This window comes from Sinocyclocheilus grahami, unplaced genomic scaffold (assembly GCF_001515645.1).
Source record: "Sinocyclocheilus grahami isolate Dianchi unplaced genomic scaffold, SAMN03320097.WGS_v1.1 scaffold365.1, whole genome shotgun sequence".
NCBI classification, from domain to species: domain Eukaryota; kingdom Metazoa; phylum Chordata; class Actinopteri; order Cypriniformes; family Cyprinidae; genus Sinocyclocheilus; species Sinocyclocheilus grahami.
The window spans coordinates 825332-843159 of NW_015505544.1; the positions used below are offsets into that span (position 1 = coordinate 825332).

At 37.4% G+C, this 17828-nt stretch overlaps 1 protein-coding gene across 1 annotated transcript; it reads right to left on the bottom strand.

The window, feature by feature from the left end:
• Positions 1–5: 5 nt before the first annotated feature.
• Positions 6–10140, bottom strand: LOC107549182 (cullin-1-like). Its single transcript, XM_016230173.1, has 21 exons — positions 10109–10140; positions 9872–10049; positions 9250–9417; positions 8463–8513; positions 8243–8333; positions 7889–8052; positions 7613–7775; positions 7369–7499; positions 6763–6870; positions 6564–6670; positions 6107–6155; positions 4597–4728; positions 4376–4493; positions 4179–4255; positions 3923–4054; positions 2510–2602; positions 1431–1478; positions 1125–1207; positions 852–957; positions 662–775; positions 6–588 (listed from the first exon to the last, which is right to left on the bottom strand). Exons 1-21 carry the CDS (start codon positions 10138–10140, stop codon positions 508–510), a joined length of 2226 nt encoding a protein of 741 aa, XP_016085659.1. The 3' UTR covers positions 6–507.
• Positions 10141–17828: the final 7688 nt, after the last annotated feature.

Genomic DNA, 17828 nt, shown 5'->3' on the forward strand with positions numbered 1-17828 from the left:
ACGCATAAAGAAAAATTACGTTTATTCATGACATTTATAAAATGAACTGCACTATACAAATGGTGTTCTCGTGGCTAGTAACAATGCAGCTCTAAACAGCCAATCAGAAATGATTATTCTCAGAGCGCTCTTACCTCTAGGTATTTCTGTCTGCAACCAACAGCCTTTTTTTTTTTAATCTGTCAGTTTTCCAAAAGTAATTTAACTTAATCAGCATTTTGTAATTTTCATAATGATAGGCATTAGCATGCAACCCTGACTCTGGGTCCCACTATGAGCATAGTTCAATGTCCAATATTTACACATTAAAAAGTAAATGGCAATCCTGAGCAGCTTAAGGGCATGAAGAAGACTGGCCGCTTTAGCAGTCTGGGTTTAAAGGGAAAAGTCCAGTGTCACATTGTCCTACTCGGCAACGATGCCTTGAGATCTTTGAGAGAATCCTCTGTTTGTCTGGCTCCGCTCTGTTTTTATTCCTCAAATATCTAAGGACATCAGAGGACATTGTTATGCCAAGTAACTATAAGTGTCTTTTTCCCCATCCACACGTTCCAGGTATTCCTTCTCTATCAAAATATCAATGCATTTCTGAAAAAAATAATCACATTTTAATATTTCAAATTAATGCTTCATAAGTAATCAAATTGCAGCGCCCTGTTACCTTGATGACAGGAACACGAGGTTTGAATCGTGAGGAAAGTTGGTTCAGCACTTCGGCCAAAAGCTGCTGGTGCTTTAAAACTTTCCTCATCTTCATAATTCTCACGATAGCTGCCTGTACACACAACAGGGAGACTCAAAAGAATATTTTATTTCAACATCAAGGGATTGTTATAGTTTATTTTTAATACCTGTATGAGGAGCTTTCTGTCTTCCTCAATATTCTTGTGTGTCGTCTCCTGCTCTTGTTTCTGCTCCGTCTTCATTGGCACATTGATATTCACCCGTAACTTCTTACTGCACACACAGAGGAAGGACAGTATAGATATGCAGATGACAAATATACAACCCTAACAATATTTGAAAATATTAGTATGTACTATTTTTTTTTAAATGTTACTGAAAGTCAATTATTAGTGTATACTGCGCAGATCAAACATGAAACAGTAAGAAAATGCATTTACTTCTTATAGCCCAAGAAAAGTTTGATTAATGTATCAGGCTTGAAATCCATTTCATCTATGTTTGCATTCTCATCTTCCAAGACCTACAAAAAAACAAGTCGTCTAAATAATCTTTACATTTTATAATTGTATTATAAATATAAAATTATTCACAAAAACAGTCATATTTAAACAGAAATGTAAACAATTAAGGGAATCACATGGAAACCATAAGCATGCGGGGAAAAAAGGGCAAATACAAATAAATGGCACTGATGTTGAAAGACATTTATAGGGTCCTATAAGCAATTAGTTTTCAACACTTACCAGCAACTTTGATTTCAACAGGATTTGCAAGACCTGAACCAAAATATCCTGTGAAATGCAAAAAGCAAAACAAAAACATTAAATCAGGAAAACAAAAAAACAATGCCCACACAAAAACTAAAATGCATCGCTAAAATTACTCATTTTTACAGTGTTTTAAATAATACAGAGACTGAATGCGTGTAAAGTACAAGCCTAGTTTACATTATAAATAATAGTTTAACATTCAAATACATTACGAATATGGAAACATTTGGATTTGTGCCGAATGAGACGTGAGCAATAAGCTCCAAATACATCGTCAAACCCGTGCTCGCTCCATCTCGTACACGCATGCACTGTCACGATCTAATGTACTGTAAATTCCGGATTTTAAAAAACATAGGCCTCCCGCAACGCAAAAATTCTAAATCTGACATTTTCCGGAACAGGATCCAGCAGGATCAAATGAAGTACTGGTCATAATACTCGCATGATAATGTTTGATGTGAGCAACAGTGTGTTTTGCTGCAGCAGCGCCGATGGAAGCGGTTCACTGACTGCGCAGCACAGCCACACGCGCCACAGTTACGTTTGGGATCATTTTATTTTACATGCCATAATGTCAGTGGAAAACATTGCAATTGTGTTTTAAAATACAATAATGAGCACCACGAAACCATTTAAAGAGTCTCGTTCAGCGGTCTCCGTGACGGGATAGGAAACAGTCAACAAAGTAAAATGATCTCAAACGAGCTCTCTTCATTTTATCAAATTATCATAATCACATCTATTCATTTTACAATCCTGCTACTAGCATTTTACTCAGACTAAATCCCCTTTAAATCGGGTGAGAAAGCGGGGTTTTTTTTGAGTAACTTTTGCACATCCTGTCATGCCGCGCTGCATAGACGCATTTTGCAGCATTAAGGTTAACGATTAATTGATCGTTAATTTAAATGACGATCGATCATGGAAATGATCGAAAATTGACATCCCTAGTTCCAAGTATGAATTTTATACGAGATGGAGATCAAAGTTTACTGATTGACTAACGTGAATGTTGTTATGGGGATATAAAGCAATGGCACTGCACTCACTATTTTGATCTGTGTGCTGTCGGCCAGTTGCTGGACAGTGTAGCTGTTCTCTGTGTTGAACTGGAGCAGGATGGCCATCTGGAAGGTGGAGGCCTGCGGGGACACGACACAAACACATGCTGACACTTGTGCCAGCTGAGTCCTACAACCTTCTTAAAGCACAGGTCATATGGTATTTTAAAGTGTCCTAATATTGTATTGGAGTCCCCCTACAACAGCAAGACGAGCATTTGTGGTTAAAAAGTACATGTTTATTTTTTTTAAGAAAATGACCGATGGTTTCGCTAGATAAGACCCTTATTCCTCGGCTGGGATCCTGTAGAGGAGCCATTTGAAGCTGCACTGAAACTGCAATTTGGACCTTCAGCCCGTCAGTTCCCATTGAAGTCCATTATATGGAGAAAAATCCTGGAATGTTTTCCTCAAAAACCATAATTTCTATGCGACTAAAGACAGAAAGGCATGAACATCTTGGATGACATATGGGGGTAAGTCACAGAAATTTGAACTAATCCTTTAAATGCATTTAAGGTCAGAAAACATTGTAATTTTCTCAGAATATACAGTACATTTAATATTAGAATCATTTTTCAATGATTTCGAAACGATTCGTTCGAAGCAGTTTAAGGTCTGTAAACTCCTCCCTTCCATAAGCCTACTCTGCTCTGATTGGTCAGCTGGCCAAGTCTGTTGTGATTGGTCTTTCCGTATGAGTGTCGGAAATGAAACGCCCATTACCATAATAAATGATTTGCTCCGGAGGGTTACTTGTAAACAAAGATGCTATAAGGTTACAAAAATGGCATCGATATTACCTTATCAATTTGAGCCCGAACCCGATGCAGTCGCTCAACCGGAAACTCTATCACAAGCATGACTTGATCAGGACGTTTCTCAGTGGTAAGTTTAAACTTTGTATGTGGTACTTTACGTGATGTGACAGCAGTTTTACGGCATTCATTCATTCATTATTATTACTATTTACTTATATGAGGTGCACGTGTGGGAACTGTGTTAGAATGCCCAGTGAGGCTGAAAACAGCGTCTTCTCGACATGATGTAAACACACCAACTAGCGGAAGTGATTGTGGGCAGGTCAGTGTTCATATTTCATGAGCAGGCGGGGATTATGTAAATATATTACCTTGTGACGTATATAGGTAACAGAAGATTCGAAAGTATGACGACTCATTAAGGCGGTTCAGAGTCGACTCTTTCTCTTGGGAGACAATATTTTTATTTATCATGCACTTTTTTGATTAACAACATTGCAGACTGTTTACACTGAAGGATAGCTATGTTACAAACTGCAAAAAAAAAAACATGAAAACCCATATGACCCGCTCTTTAATGAGTCCCAGTACATGCTGTCAACTACCACTGACATGATGCAGCCATGAAGAAGACACAAACCTGCAGAGTGTATCTGTTCTTGAAGCAGCTGGTGACCAGCTCCCCTTTGGATAGCTGGTAAAGCCATGTCAACTTCCGCCCGCTGTGTCTACTTCCATAAAAAGCTGTAAATCTTTGGTAACTCCGCTCCAACTGTGAAAAACAAAGGCGTTGAAAAACTATCATCAACTTGAAGTGTAATCACACATTATTCTCAGCTCGTGGAAGGGTGTGAAGGGCTTGGAAAATTACAGGGTTAAGCATCTGAGCATCTCACCTCAGATGGTAAAGCGAATGTGCAAGACTGTTGGAACGGCCACGAGCCAGAGCTCAGAACCTGGACACTGAAATCCACTACAAGACAGATGGAGACGGATTTTTTTTCATCAGTAATGACCGCATGCATGTTATATTATAAACACTCTCAGATAACAAACAACCAGGAGAAATCAATGTAAAACCAGAGTGACTTACAGTCCAAAGGCTCCGAGTTGGAAAGGTGCTTTTTGAATTGCTCATTCAAGTCTTTGCTGACGCCGATGTCCTGAAACATGCGCTGTAGTTTGGAGGTGTACTCGAAACCACATGCTTGCTGAGGGTGGACAGAAGAAAAAAAAAATAAAGGTGTTAAGCATCCATTAGAGATAAATGAAGAGCAGTGAAGTGAGCCATCTTCACTAAACAAGCGCACAGACCTTCAGTTTGGAGATCATGCTGGCCTCGGCGTCGTCGCTGGCACTGTTCTGGTGCACCAGTCTTTTGGCCAGCATCTTGGCATAGAACTTCTGGAACACGTCTTTATCCTCAATATACTTAAAAACCACCATCTGATGATGAAGGATGTTGGAGAATCTCATCAGTCACACATTCATATGAAATGAATTAAATTACACTGTCATTTGTACGTACGGTATGTATAACGTGCACAGTTTGCAGATTTTCTGTATGCACAGAACACCTGGATAGAACACTGTATGTGCCGATCACATCAAAAGGAGAATGAAAGCAATAATCAACCACAATCTCTTTCTTGACTTGTTATTTGACCAGGCTGACAAAAGTCAATGATGTTTGTGCATGAATTTGAATTATTCAAAATGTAAAAATTTAATTTGGATGAAGAATGTAAACGTCAAATAACCAAACCCATGTCAAATGGCTGGTGCATGTTGAACCAATACTAATGTTTGAAAAATGTTTTGCATACCTTGAACTACTGCTTATATATATATATATATATATATATATATATATATATATATACAGTGGGTACGGAAAGTATTCAGACCCCCTTACACAGTATATACAGTAAGCATAACTCTATTATTAGTGGTAAATTAATCTAGGGCCAAGAAAATTGATGGAATCATAGAATTCTGTAGAATTGACTGTATAAAGGCCAATTCACACCTTACCGGTAGACAAAGACCAATGCTGACAGTCACCAGATTACTGAACATCAGGGATTCCAAGACTTGACAAATGACCAAACACTAACACGCTGATCTGGAAAACCCGACCCATGCGTCTGTTGCCATTTGTCAGTGTCTGTTTGGTGAGGTGTGAACTGGTCTTAACACAGAATTTAGTCAATTCTGAATTACTAAATCAAAATGAAAGAAATCAGGACTAAAGTCTGTGATTATTAAACAATATAAAGTTATTTGTAGTCGGCATGCTCTGCATGTCTCAAGCAAGCGTGATGCTCTATTTTCAGCATCTACCTTTTCACTTCATATGAAGACACTACACATGACACAGCTTCATCTCCAGAGCTGCTCTGAGAGTCACTTCACAAGCATTTCATTTGATAAAGCATCATCAAATAGACCACAGAAAACCAAAGTTGTTTATATACAGATATACATTACTATTTCTAATAATATTAGAAAATTAGATAAATATTTCTGGGTTTGGCATCGACAAAGGGGTACTTGATTTCTACTGAATGGCTTACATAAAGCAACGTTGAGTCATATCTTTGAAACACAATTATATAAATGTACATACATACATACAGACACACACACTCAGATTCTGGGGAGGAAAAAAAAAACGTACTTGATATGGCTGCATTTAACAACACATTAATAAACGGAGCAAACATTAATTGTTAGTGTTATGAATTCAAGGAAGAGATCCCTAATACACTAAGGAACTTTTCAAATCTGATCTTTAATCTCAGTGGAGGACAGTGAAACTCACCACTTGGTTGAGAGTATCTTCTAGCTCAGCCTCCTCTGGATTCTTTGAACTAAACGAAACACACACTCGGTATAATCATCTGTGTTATGTGGATTCCTGTAACTGCTGAACACTAAAAGCAAACAAGCTTTCCTAGACCATTATAATATCAAATTCTATCTTTTGAGCTTGTGCACTGGAATATGTTTTGGTGGAATTTGACATATAGAATCTTTCTAATGCAGTTTTCATTCTTGAAAAAAAAAATTTTTAATCCTAAAAGCAGCAGCTTCTTTTTATTATTCGGTCAGAATACTGTATTCAGATATTCAAGCCTCGAATCCTAAAACATAAACTGATGTGTTTGCAATAACGTACCAGACATTCACTGGATTTCATTTTCATATCTGGCTGACGAATGAGAGATTCACATGTTAACAGATCAAGAATGGGAAAATGAATAAGACAATGAATTCACCTCTTCTTCAGTAAGGAGTCACAGTATCTGGCCAGAAGCTCAGGAGATTTGCTAGAGGACTGTGCCATCCTTGTTACCGCATTATTATTAATGAATCTTCCACAGGCCTGGAGAGCAGCACAGATCACAGAGTGAAAGTTACACCATAAACACTATAGCTCAAAACCAACAAAACTGACTTTTAATATAGATCACAAACCTTATCGAGTGCTGCCACAAACCCAGCATCGTTATTGAATGCAGACATGACGAGAGCATTGTATTTCTTGTGAACATCCAAGATTGTCTGCACGTACATTTTGGGATCCTGGAAAACAAGTAGTGGCAGTTCAAACTCTGATCGAATTAAGATATTACAGGAACAGCATGGACCAGAGATGCCGGAAAACATGCAAGATGAAAAAAAAAGAAAAAAAGAAATCCACTATTGACAGAGTTAACTATTTCTGGGTTTGGCGTCGACAAAGGAGTACTTGATTTCTACTGAATGGCTTACATAAAGCAACGTTGAGTCATATCTTTGAAACACAATTACGTGTATAGCCAGATGAAAGAAAATTTTGGCAAAAGCCTAGTTAGACAAATAACTATTGTCATATTGTCATGGTAAGAATAGACCTGTTGTACAATGAAGTGAGGGTCCAAGTTCAGGAAATTCAGGTTTAGCTGTAGTTACAACAGGTTTGACACATTTTTAGACAAGTTATATCAATTAAATTTTTAATTCCTCTCCACAGCAGCTGCTACAGACCAAAAATATTGTGTCCACACTGTCACTGTGGCATTATGCTGTAGCATGACTCACATTGAGCGCTGAATCTCCACACTTCTCGATAGCAGCCAGCCCTTGATTATGAATGTGGGACTCCAAGAGTTTCTTGAGCTCGCCCAATCCGTCCGTAATCCGGGAAACAAGGTTATACATCCGACCAAGATCTGTAATTCCCCCGAACATGTACTGACAGTCAAACTAAGTGTGCTATTATGCATGTTTGAAATCTCAGATCATATACTGCTTGAACGAAGTTGACATTGCAGCACTGACTGACCTTCATTCTTATCAGCATCTAGAAGGTTCTGGAACTCCGTGTGGAAGATCTCCAGGTGTTTCTCGATGAGGACCTGCTCACACTTGCGAGCCAGCTCGTCTTGTGTGCTCTCGTGGAGATACACCTGTACCCGCCGCTGCTCCTCCAGCAACCGTGCCTCTGCCTGCACACATAATAAGAAATGTACAGTTAAAAATGTAATAAAACCAAATTTCCCATAAAATCCACTGCAATTTACATTATAATGTCAAACTTGAATTTGAGACTCTAGTTTACCTTTTTCATGTATTCGGTAACAGGGTTTTGCTGGAGGAACTCTGTGCTTTCCCGTGTATAGAAGCGCTCTGTGTCAGCCAAAAACTGTGTCTCAAAGTACTCCTTGTAAACTGATAATGTCGGCCCCTTCACAAACGCATCATCCTCATTCAAGCCCAACTCAACTGGAAAAGACAAATCACAACACGAGGCCAGACAGCACTGTGTTTATTTCACCCAAACAACTCAGGCAAGATTTGAAAAAACCCTTAAGGGACAAAAGCTGGCTCAGACGGAATTAACGATATAACAAATTAGGGCAAGTTTTGTGAGGCCAGCATAGGACAGATGTGAATGTAAGGCTGCCACACTCACCGTAGGACTGCACCACTCCACTGATGAGTCTGGTGTTTATAGTCTCGCCATTTCTCTCCTTCTCAATGAGTTTTAACACAGCATTTGTCACCTATTCAAAAGAAAAGACAGGGTATTTAAATTCTGATGAATATGTCTGATGGAAATATAAGAAACAAATATCTTACAAATGGAATATTATGAATTGCCAATAAATGAAGCATATAAACAGATAACTCACCTGCTTGTTTAGAGGTCTGAACAAACACTCTCTCCAAGTGACCAAAGCAAGCTGTGAAAGAGACACATTATTAGAAATGATTAGATTACTGTTTCTTCCGGCAATGAGACATAAGCCTACTGATTTAATAAAATGACAATTATTTAAAATTTTAATATGATAAAAGACTATATTTAATAAGTAATCAGATTTGTTTTTATGATGATGATAGTAATAATTATAATAACAATTATTACCATTATTATAAACTACAAAACAAATCTAAATAATATAATAATAATAAAAAACATCTATAAAACTAACAACAACAACACATTATAATTATAAATATTATTACCATCATTATTATTAAACAATTATTCTGCCAAGTAAATTATTTAAATATAGTTTAGGGTTGACCAGTAAGGAATAAATCTTGGTATTAAGTTTAAATCAACAGAATACATTACAGTAAACCAAACATTTAGGTTTTTACAACATAGCAACACATGCACAAGATCAACTAATGCTAATGCTCAACTAATGTTTTAGTGCCAATGCACCAAGCCCATTGTTCAAGAGACAGTTCTGTCATCAACTCTCTCAAAAAGGCCCAGTGCTAGTGTTAATACACACACCAGATACAGCTGATGTGTGTTCTCAGATGTGCATATATCGGATATTATAAGCTATAAATATAGCTAAACTACAATACAGTATAGCCATTAATCCACGTTTTATCAACACAATGTGTGGAAAGGTAAAAGGAATCTATGAGTCAGGCAAGGGTGTGTGCGCTTTCTCTTACCGAGTAGATTTCATAAATTCCTTTCCGGCCCTCATCACACTCTCGGCGCACCCAGTGTCTGTTGAGGTAAGCACAGATCCCATTTAAAACTTTACTGGAGAAGCGATAGTCCTCCCACTGCTGCGTGTAGAACTTCAGAACGCTCTCATCCATCAGGTCCTCTCCATCCTGCCAGACACAGACAGATGGAGGAGAGAAACAGGAAGAGAAGTGAGGTCTGGAGAAGTGACAACAACTCACACCGTTATCTATTCTAGCGAGGCAAAAAACAAAAAACACCTCACTCAAATTTGTATTATTCAGTACACCAAACCATATCAATAGTTAATATTTTTTTTGTTATGTAATGTTATTTTATATAATTTCTCATTTTCTGTTATGACCGGTGCAAACATACAGTGTCTGTAATAAAAAAAACAACATAAAAAAAATCCAAAATAAACAAATAAATACAATTCCAATATTCAAGGAAAAATAGGCTTCTAGAAACATTACAATAGAGTTTAACTGTTTAATATTTCTGTTGCAACGCACAGAAGGAGCATATAGTGTTCAATTAGATAAGCTTCCAAGTTCTTTCATCTGCTTTAAATACTAATTAAAAAAGTCACCAATGCACTACCTTGAGAAGGTTCGTCAGGTAGCTCCTCAGAAACTCTTTGAGTCTTTTGTAGAGTTCAAGTCCAACAAACTGTGCCCCACCAGGTGTGGGTGTTTTCTTGTTGGGTTTGGAGGGGGGGATGCCAGCACCCCTGGCCTGGTTAGACTGGTGCACGCTGGTACAGTAGTTATATACATGTCTGAATGATAGGTTAAAGTCTTAAGATTGTAAATGAGTAAAAGATGACAGACAGCTTACAAAACTTTTACACTGGCAGGACACCATTCCATAATGCTGATGCTTTCAGTTTCAGATGCCAAGTACCTTTACCTTTGTAGCTGAATTAGAGTACAAAAATGAATAAACATATGGTGGATTAGCCTAATAGTGGCTGATGGGCACGTAGGAGGATTTACTCCTATGAGTGTTCTCGAACATGTCAGAATTTAACATAAAAGCATAAATGCAAACTCTCACTCTCCTGCACAAAATAACAATACATTTTTAAAGAAATTTGAACTTTTTCCAAGAAACTTAAAACAGCCACTTTCAAAGCCATAGGTCAGCTCCTCAATTTTAAACAAGAATGAGGCAACAGTCTCAGTGCTCAAGCCCTTGAGAAAACTTCTGTTTTAATAGACTGATCTACTCTGACATGCAAGAAGCTGTCTAGAGAAGCTCTTATGTATCTCAAGACGGAAATAAGTTAACAATATTTCATGTCCACTACATGGGTGTGTATTTATTGCAAGCTGTTATGTCTTATTGCAGTAGGTTAAAGGTCGTGACCATGTAAACTGTGATTACCAGACGTATTTCTGATTGTGTTTTTCCTGAGAGTCAAGTATCACACCTTTAACACTAACCGTGAGCTCCACTGTGCTGCAATGACAAGCACTCTGACACTATAAACTACACGCTGAAACTCAGTTTCTGATCAGTGCAAAAGAAACCTGCAACAACAGCAGAAAGTTCTCTGGGTACACACAGGGCCACACGCAGACAAATAAAATGCATTACTGGAGACGCAGAGGAGGATGACAGCTGTGGGTGGCAGATGAAACTCAGAGTAATTACGTCCCGGTGTTTGATGTGGCACTAGTGGGTGAAATGCAAAACTGCAAATTTGAAAACGGACAGATGTCCTTGTCAAAGTTTTAATTTCCCAGACACAAACTGCTTTGAAGAGCTCTAAAGTGGAACACACATGGGCTGGGAGACACCTGGGTTTATAAAAGGGCCAAATACAATTAATAACACCATGCACTTTCATTTTACATTGTTTTGTGATTCACATTTTACTTAAGAAATATGATTCATTATTTCATGGTGATATTAAAAAATGTAATGACTTCTAAAGCCACTTTTTAATGAAACAATAGAATGTCTCTGAATGATCTTCATTTGAGGGGTTTTCTCAGCAAGTACAGGTTTAAGCCATTCTCTGGTTTAATTAAAGGGGTCATATGATGCGATTTCAAGTTTTCCTTTCTCTTTGGAATGTTACAAGCTGTTTGTGAATAGATAAGATCCCTAAAGTTACAAAGACTAAAGTCTCAAATCCAAAGACATATTCTTTATAAAAGTTAAGACTCATTCATGCCCTCCTAAATCACCTAGTTTAAACACGCCCCCACAGGTCTACATCACTGTGTGGGAAGATTTGCATAACACCGCCCAAATGTTCACGCAAAGAAAGGCGGCGTAACTTTGATTCTCGCTGTAGTATTGTTGTGCTGCCATGTCGTGGCGACGCTGTGTGTTTCGTTATGAAAGCTAAACTACTTTGTTTAGCCTTCCAAAAGACGACAACTAGAAATCAGTGGTTAAGTTGTATTTACAACACTGTTCCGGAACAGTTCAAACCAAATATTCAGATGTGTGCAATGCATTTTATGCAGGACGAGGACTGTTTCCTGGGAGAGTAGCCTACAATGCCGGTGTTCTGACAAATAATGCTGACTCACAGCCTGTAAGTAAGTTTTTTATATTTAAAGGATTTGCCACTGATGATTCAAACGCGAGTTTTGAGCAGTGTAGAGTAGCGCTTGTTGTTTGTTATTTCTCCGATAACAAATGCAGACATGGTTTTATGTTTACGTGGCACGATGCAACGTGTAAAAAGACATTATAACATTAAAATTAAGGCTGGGCAAAATTTTTTTTTTTTCGATTAATCGTTTTTTAAAATGACATCGATTTGATATCGATTCTCAAAAGCCACGAATCGATCTTTTCCGGGATTTATTTCAGCACATTTAAAACAAGATCTGGTTAACGTGAATCTTATCGTTAGTCTTCTCCACTAGATGTCACCCTTATTTACCTTGCACGATGTTACAACAGAAAGCCTGTCATTCATTCAGTGCTTATCATGGCCATACGCACAATTCGCAATGCTCAGGTGAAATGCTATAGTAATACTATAAATCTGCGGAAGCATTTGATATCACGCATAAGGCGCCATGATTTCCGCAATGAATAAATGAATGGCGGATGGTGCAGTGCACTTTGTTTACTACACACATACTAAAGCGCCGATGACGCTTGCGGTGTTTTCAGCTTCTGCCGTCTCACTATATGATGATATGAACATGAATGTCATCTCCAGCTGCTCTTGAGAGTCACTTCATTAGCATTTTACCGTTTCATTTGAGAAAACTTCCGTCATATCACATACACAGCAGCTGGAAGTTCTTCACGGCAACCCGTCAAAATAAAAGTTTAGTTTAACGTTAAACTGTCAGAATATATTACTATTTAGCAGTCTGAAGACTCAATGCTACTACTGCTAGTAAATATGAATAAAACTGTATTTTTAAAGGAATAATCACATCCGTTTTATTTTTTATTTGAACAGTAAACCTCTGTTGTGCAGCACTTTGTTTGCTAAAAACATAAAAGGGTTTAATTTTCATTTGATTATAAATTAAATGAATGTTTTCTCATCTGATGTCATCTGATTACCAGAAAAATTAAGAACATTTTATAGGGCCCTACTATTGTTTAAAAAGGACCCTATACAAAAAAAAAGAATAGGTTTAAAATACAGGCATGTGGTTCTTCATTTATTTTTATTAATTTACTATTTGTAAACTGATGTTTACGGTAAATTTTTTAGAAATATCAATAGCATTTGTATTAACTAGATTTACTGAATTTAATTGAAAAAAAAATCGAGAATCGAATCGAATCAAGAGCTTGCGAATCGAAATCGAATCGGGATATCTGAATAGATACCCAGCCCTAATTATAATCCATAATTATGTCCCCACTGGATGCAACAAATGCCTCGTTTTTAATGGGTTTGAATGTCTTTGTCTCGTCGCTCCGGGACACGGCATCACAGTTTTTTTAACCTTAAACCCCATAAACATTTCAATGGAGAGCATTTAGACAGGACCAGTTCAGGGATGAGTACTGCTACACCTCACAGATGGTGCTGCAGGCTGATCTAGGGTTACAGCAGAGTCCAAACACTTAGGCACGGTATCTGTGAGAGCAAACAAAAAAAGGTTTGAAATTAAATAACCACACTTGTTACCATTTTAAAAGGGTGCAATATAACAAAATAACCATAAAACAGGGAATATTGTTTTCATTATGATGGATTTTTTATTTTATTTATTTATTTAGCAGACATTAATAATAATATTAATATAATGTAATATAACAACAACAACAGGTTATGCATGGAGTTATGCGTGACATCCAGTAGCAGCATTTACAGGGCAGAACTAACAATTATCATGTATGAAAATACAAAATCAAGAGTCAGAAAAAAGAAACTTTATTTTTTATGTGAGATATTTAAAGAGGTAATTCATTGCTGACAAGATGGGCTTTTAACAAAAGTCGATTTTTTTTTTAATTGGTGCTACATCACTAGAGAAAACAGAGAAAAAGGGCTATGGCAAAAAAGTAGAAAAACTTTAACATCCATAATACGCAGGGTTCTATCAGAATATCTGTGAGCAAGGATACAAAAACGCAGAAGTACAATCTGTAGCTTCCGCAAAAGCCCTGGAGCTGTTAAAAGTCCGTCAGATGACGTAAAATTACATTAGCGGACAAACAAATGGGGATATCTTGGTGTAGGTAACATTGAAATATAATATTACGCATTATTAATTTACTACTGATGCTGGGAAACTGTAACAATACAAAGCTGGTTGAAAATCCATGACTTTACCCTTTAAGAAAAAAGCAAACCTAACAGGAGACTCATGGGAAACCAAGCATCATTCCAGAGCTTATGTGAAGTGACAAGCGTTGGGTCAGTGTTATATTTAGCAGCGTGTCTGACTGCTGCGTGTTGAGGTGCAGAGGATATGAATCTTGCCGGTCATTGTTTACATGTTGTGACGTTCGAGATGCCACATGTCAGAGAGGCAAGAGCAACCAGGGACTGATGCATCAAAACATGTGACCAGCAGGATTGGGTTTAGCTGGGTTATTAATAGCATTTCCCACATCGTTCTTTCAAAGGCTTCTTGTTTACAGACAGCTGTTTCTATAGCCAGTAGTACCAACTCTAGTGACCAATATATGTCTAAGACTAAGTTCATTTAAAAACATCTCTGAGTGATAAAATGTAGCTGTGAGGATTCAGATAGACTAAGTTGTGTTTAGATGTAAATGCTCAAGTATCTGCCAAGTAAGGTTTTTCCTGTATAAATCAAGAAATGCCGCACAACTGACCCAGCCCTGCGAAATCACTGACCCAGAGAGTGAGAGGTTTTACATCAGGGGAAATAAACAAGATGGAGTGGTGTCACACCGTCAGGATCAGCCCAGCCCCGAGTAAATACAGCTAGATAAAACAAAAACGGTGTCCATCTTAATTTCAGGCTGCAAAGCAACAAAATGTGATTATTTTAAAGGGGGTGATTCTTTTCTAAGAGGACAATGACTTTTAATGCTCCCTCACTCCACTACACACATATACAAACACAACTTTACCATATAGGTTGTGTATAATCTTATCTGTAATAGATAAGCTCTTAATAGCAGTACTAGTCATTCATTACCCATAATATTTCAGTACTTTTAAGGCAGTGTATTAAACAGGACACTCAAGAGCTTTGCCTGATCACTGTGGGAAAACAGTTTTTTAATGTCTAACTGCTTGAGCCTGGCCACATTTAATCTTATTAGTTCAGCCAGAGCAAGGCTAGACTCTCTGACCCACATTCATCAGTGGGATATTTCCATGTGATCTGTAGGTTGTCAAAATTTCAACAATTACAGTCGGAGTACAGCCCAGAAGTACTTTAAGTCATGGTAAAAGCGAATCACACAGAATCACTTTCTTTCTTCTGTGGAACACAAATGGGAGATATTCTGAAAAATGTTGCTAATTAAATAGTTTGGATTACTATTAGCTTCCATTTCATGGGGAACAAGTCATACAGGTTTGGAAAGACATGAGGGTGAGTAAACGATGACAGAATTTTCACTTTTGCCTGAACTATCCCTTTAAACGCTCATAAACTCTGCACTGAATCAAGCTTTTACTATGACCGATTCAAAACAAAACTTAAAGCCAGCTGCCCAAGAAGGACATTAGACACGGAAAACTTTTCTTGACCTGTCAGCTTATTCATCATAAGCTTGAACATAAACATTGTTTTATGAGTGACACAAAAATAAATAAATAATAATAGGCTACTTCTTGTTGAGTAATGTAGGCAAACTGACTACAAAACAAAAACAAAAACACAAATCTACATGATTATCATGACAGTTTCGATTGTAAATCAATTCATGTAAGTTACTACATCTACTGATCTTTTTTAACATCTGAGGACTCCTTTGCCAATAAAGCAAGCCAATATTAGCATGACTCATTAACCATCCTCTTGGAAAATCTTTCTAATTTCAGAAGGAAACATACCATACACTGGCATATGAGGTTTAGGAATCATTAACATAAAACCAATTCTGGGTCACGTATGGCAGTCTCTGAAAAACGTCTGAGTTGCCTAACGTTACCTAGTAGACAGCATTTTGGCCCAACAATGTTGTCTAGGTAACGTTATCTGAGACAGCAGAATTCATGTGAATGTGTAAATGACTGTTCACTTTTCAGTCGGCCTCAGCTTTAGGTCGCCATCATAGACTTGACCAAGAAGATCATGTTAACATCTTAAATATACAATGTGTGTTAATTCCATGACTATTTTAGGGTGGTGTTTTTCTAAACAGTATCAATACATTAGCAATGCTAGGTAGCAGCTCGCTAACTTCAGGTACCCTGGTAAACTGCCAACTATTAAGACATGTTAAGGCCAAATAAACAGCTGACATTATAATATAACCTAAAAATAAGGCAAACAACATTTGCTATCAACCTACTGCTATAATACGTTGAAGCTTTTGAGATATTGTTGTAAAATGGCTAACGTTACCTATTCATGAAATCGTTGGTAATAGCACAAAAACGTTCGCCTTCTTTCTCGATAAATTGACATATCTCCGTCTAGGTATATGTCCTGCCAAACCAGGGTTGCTGACAGGCATGTAAAGATATTCAGTCTTACCTGTGTCCGTTTCTAACGTCGAGCTGTATGAGGTTGAGGCCCAATGCTGTGTACTACTGGAGTGGAGATGATCGGGAATTCCGTATTATAGAGCGAGTGAAGCGTCATACGCCACAGCTCAGAGAAATACAGCGCCCTCTAGTGTTCACTGACAGATACAGCGCCCTCTAGTGTTCACTGATAGATACAGCGCCCTCTAGTGTTCACAAACTTGAGTGTCCAGGTGTCCATAATATCAAACTGTACCAACCAAAAATGATCTATTCTCACATTTTTTCCTTATTTATATATTTTAACTTATTTCTTTGTTTTTTATTTTCTAAACACCCCCACTGCAGGTGCATCTCAATAAATTAGAATGTCGTGGAAAAGTTAATTTATTTCAGTAATTCAACTCAAATTGTGAAATTCGTGTATTAAACAAATTCAGTGCAAACAGACTGAAGTAGTTTAAGTCTTTGGTTCTTTTAATTGTGATGGTTTTGGCTCACATTTCACAAAAACCCACCAATTCACTATCTCAACAAATTAGAATACTTCATAAGACCAATAAAAAAAGCATTTTTAGTGAATTGTACCTGACCTGAACCCCACAGAGAACCTATGGGGTATTGTCAAGAGTAAGATGAGAGACACCAGACCCAACAATGCAGATGACCTGAAGGCCGCTATCAAAGCAACCTGGGCTTCCATACCACCTCAGCAGTGCCACAAACTGATCATCTCCATGCCACGCCGAATTGAGGCAGTAATTAAAGCAAAAGGAGGCCCTACCAAGTATTGAGTACATGTACAGTAAATGAACATACTTTCCAGAAGGCCAACAATTCACTAAAAATGTTTTTTTTATTGGTCTTATGAAGTATTCTAATTTGTTGAGATAGTGAATTGGTGGGTTTTTGTTAAATGTGAGCCAAAATCATCACAATTAAAAGAACCAAAGACTTAAACTACTTCAGTCTGTGTGCATTGAGTTTATTTAATACACGAGTTTCACAATTTGAGTTGAATTACTGAAAAAAAATGAACTTTTCCACAACATTCTAATTTATTGAGATGCACCTGTACATTAATAGCTGCCAATGTATTCCTTTCATGGGTGTTTTTGTCTTGTATTGCTTGGCTCTTTTGTAGGGTACAATGAATTCACTATAAAGTGCACTCTGATAATACAGAACCTTCTCAAGCTCCTAGTACACCCAGTGGTTTATGTCCATATTGTACTATAGTCATTGAATGCATATTGTTAAAATACAGTGTTCCCATTATCTAGTGTTCACCCACTTCTTCACATTACACAAAATCCTACTGTTACAAAAAAACAAACAAAAAAGTCTGCAGTATATTTAATAATGTCTGTTAAGTACTATTAAGTGTCTAAAATGTTTTATGTTGCTCATATCTAATAATGATAAAATATCTAGTTTATTTATAAA

Coding starts and splice junctions, on each gene's coding strand:
- LOC107549182 (XM_016230173.1), bottom strand. CDS start 10,140: ATGGAATGGTGTCCTGCCAGTGTAAAAGTTTT. Junction 6,156..6,563: donor GACTCCTTACTGAAGAAGAG/GTGAATTCATTG, acceptor TGTTTCGTTTAG/TTCAAAGAATCCAGAGGAGG. Junction 1,479..2,509: donor ACAGCACACAGATCAAAATA/GTGAGTGCAGTG, acceptor TGCATTTCACAG/GATATTTTGGTTCAGGTCTT.